Source organism: Botryllus schlosseri, chromosome 2 (assembly GCF_051294905.1).
Source record: "Botryllus schlosseri isolate E-star chromosome 2, Bs_hap1, whole genome shotgun sequence".
Taxonomy (NCBI): Eukaryota; Metazoa; Chordata; class Ascidiacea; order Stolidobranchia; family Styelidae; genus Botryllus; species Botryllus schlosseri.
Genome location: NC_137237.1, coordinates 14,082,140 through 14,085,331, shown reverse-complemented (window position 1 = coordinate 14,085,331; position 3,192 = coordinate 14,082,140). Strand labels below are relative to the sequence as shown.

Genomic DNA, 3,192 nt, shown 5'->3' with positions numbered 1-3,192 from the left:
TTAGAGCAGATGTGGAGTACAATACAGATCCAGCAGAAAGGAAGTACAAATCACCAGTTTATTGCTCTCTGGTACAATGAAATAAAATCAAAAGTGGCAGCGGGTCCGAAAGTGAGCAAGGGCGCTAGGCATAGGACACAAATGGATAAACGTACTGACACGGTCTTTTCTGTCATGAAGTCATGATACGCTGCTATCACTGAGTGTTCACACGAAACACAAATTTCTGCCCCAACTGCAAAGGACGTCGACCATTTTAGAATCCTGTACCAATCACACCGACTAAGGCGCGGTTTTAACGATGGACGCTTAGACAGCTACTCTAACTGCACGGATTGCGTGTTGACGTAGTAACCTCCGCGCGATTATAAAAGCTATCGAAACCGCCTGTATCCTCCCTCCCGCTATCGCATAGAAACACCACGAGTGTATACACAACGTGTCGTATAATTTATCTCGTACAGTATAATTTCTACATACATCGCAAGTTAAGAGTGATACACCAGATCACTGTAGACTAGAGAATCAATCAGACTCGGCATAGACGCAAGCACGACAATTAAAGTCCAAGCAAACAGAGGGCTAACGCTGATAATAAGCAGGTAACAAATAGAACAAGCGTAAAAACAACACTCAATCGTACAATGAATTTGGGGCGCCGTCAAGAAAGCAACCACTACTAGGTATCAAGCCCTCCGCATTTATCTCGGCACAATGATCAGAATATTGCAAGCTGCTCGCGAAACATAGTTACAGAACGCATCCATATGAAAGTGATCAAGATAGAATATAAGAACCGATCAAGGTAATCAAGCTGTTAATGTCTGCACAAAGTTTATAGCATCAAAGATTGGAAAAAGAGAAAACTATATATAACACAAACGTGCCGAGTTGGTAAAAAACCATATTAGCGCAGCGATCGCAATGGCAATCTCCAATACAGCAGCAACGCAAGAAAAAAGTGCAGAACAAGTCTACCGCATAATCGTGATTAGGTCGCCTCTATTCGCAGCCGTCGCTAAGAAAGGGTCCACACAATCCGTAAATCAACGCGAATCATGCTTTTCGTGACGGCAGTTTTTATGTACATGCAACCGCCTTTACACAAAACACAAATACGGAAAATTTATCGTGCAGATGAGAGAAAATACATGCACAGCAGCAAATCAGATCGAACGCAACACTCGATTATTATGTGTGTTAGTGTTATGATTATTGTTCGCGTTATTCTGAATTTCAACAGGTAATAAACGTTTGTTAATATAAGTTTCGGGAATGCATGCTATGTCTTTCGATTTTAATTCGTAACACTGGTACGGTTACGGGTCCCACACAAACTGGCGACACCATCAACTGCAGCGCAAGTTTTCGCTATCCCGGCCGTTGATTATAGCTCTTGCAAGTTCGAAAAGTATTTACAAAAGGGCCGCCAGAGAGAACAGATACGTGCGCGTGGACATGCAGCGGCACAGCAGACTTAAATCAACCCTAATTTGGTTACCATGCAACGACTTGTCATGCCGTACAAATCAACGGAAACACTCAAGAGACCGAGTCGATTTCGGAGGATTTATAGCAATCGCAAAGAATTACTCTCGGTGTGAAATTATCTATTCCCAGTCAATGTAGCCGTCGCGTGTGATGATTGCGGAAGTCACAATTACAGTCGCCCCAATTATTGCGTGTCATTTCCGTCGCCGTCAGCTGCGTGTGGCAAGAAACAAACAGATTACGGAATTATCGAGATCGAACCGATTGTTTTAAAACGGGTGCTTCAATTAACAGCGACCGTTGTGCGCGATCACGGCCTCGTATCTCAATCAACGATCAATTTTGGTCGGAACCTATTGTGATCATCAAGCAAAGAGATCGAAAGGATCTTTCGGGCCGGTCGAGTTTTGTTGGACGGGAGTGGCGAAGATGTCAAAGGGATCTACATTATCGGCGGTGCCGTTACTGGCCGCGGGCGTGGCAGCGGCGAAAGGATCAAAGCCTCCCAGCAAGTCGACGCTGTCGGCTTGCGCCGTAGCGGCTGGCTTTGTGTTCGCGTTTGATTGAATCTGGCCTAACATATCAAAGCCGTTACTGGGAGCGGCGCCTGTTTGGTGCGCATCATCATCTCCGAACGGATAACTAAAGTGCGGTGTGTTCGCGTCATCGTCGTCGCTACTACTGCTGCTCGCATCTGGTTTAGGAGCGGGTGTTTTCTTTGCCTTACTACCCCGCGGCGGCGGCGCGGGCGCAGACGGCACGGGATCAAAGCTAACAACAAACGGGTCGCTTTTCACTTCCTCGGTAGGCAGTTGCGGTGGTCCGACGATATCACCGAAATCAAAGGGATCCAACTGCCGTGGTTTGCTGTCGGGCCGATCCCCGCTGTCTAACGAGCCGTCTGACATCGTGTGGGTTTTACCTGCGATTTCCTGCTGACCGTTCGGGGCAAGCGCCTCATCCGTATTGACAAGTCCTTTGCCGGATTCTTTGCTCTCTTGCGGCGCTACGGGCTCCTCGTATCCGTTTTCGGGGATATTGTTGCCGTTAACCACCGGCGTTTCTTTAGCGGTGTCGTCGCCTTCGCTGTCAGAACTCGACTGAAACGGACGGAAAAGATAGACACACGGAAAGAAAGGCGACTGCATTACAAACCCAGACTCTATATGTATGCATAAAGATACAGTATTGAGCGGATGATGTGATCATGGAAAAAGTTCTTCGCCTTTGTCAACAAGAGGGCATCAATACTCTTCGACAAGGTAACCCATCAGGGCCATCACCGACATATCAACATTACATATAACACAATAGGGATTGTGATTACTGTGCCATGTTTTCAATAACAGAGTAGTGGCTGGTGAGCTACGAAAATCATACAAAGAATCCCTAATTGCGTTAAACGTGAAATTTTAGTGGCATTTGCTTGTGAATTTTAAAGTCTGCACACGAAAAATTTAAAGGCAGATATTCCCAACAAAGCATCTTCATCCGTCGTGTCGTGCGATAGAGATAAGACGTGAAGGACATCCGACTTCAGAAATGGCGGAAGTGTAAGAAGAGAGAGGGAAGAAGAATGGGTATCCCACGGGATAAGGAAAATCTAGATGGAGGAAATATGAGAAATGGTAGCAAAAGAAAGAATAAATTTTGCGGGCTGAAAATATATTTCTACCGCCAGCGCTTATAGCTCAACAACAG

General features: G+C 45.9%; 1 protein-coding gene across 14 annotated transcripts in view; it reads right to left on the bottom strand.

Annotated features, from left to right (window-relative positions):
- Positions 1-427: 427 nt before the first annotated feature.
- Positions 428-3,192, bottom strand: part of LOC145433703 (uncharacterized) — a 28,813-nt gene continuing 26,048 nt past the window's right edge. For 13 of the 14 annotated variants that reach the window (XM_080310880.1, XM_080310891.1, XM_080310884.1 and 10 more), the window contains one exon: positions 428-2,591. In XM_080310880.1, coding sequence (XP_080167006.1) covers positions 1,857-2,591 — 735 coding nt within the window. In that variant the 3' untranslated portion in view covers positions 428-1,856. The remainder of the gene's footprint in view (positions 2,592-3,192) is intronic. The other variant, XM_080310894.1, reaches the window with a different exon arrangement.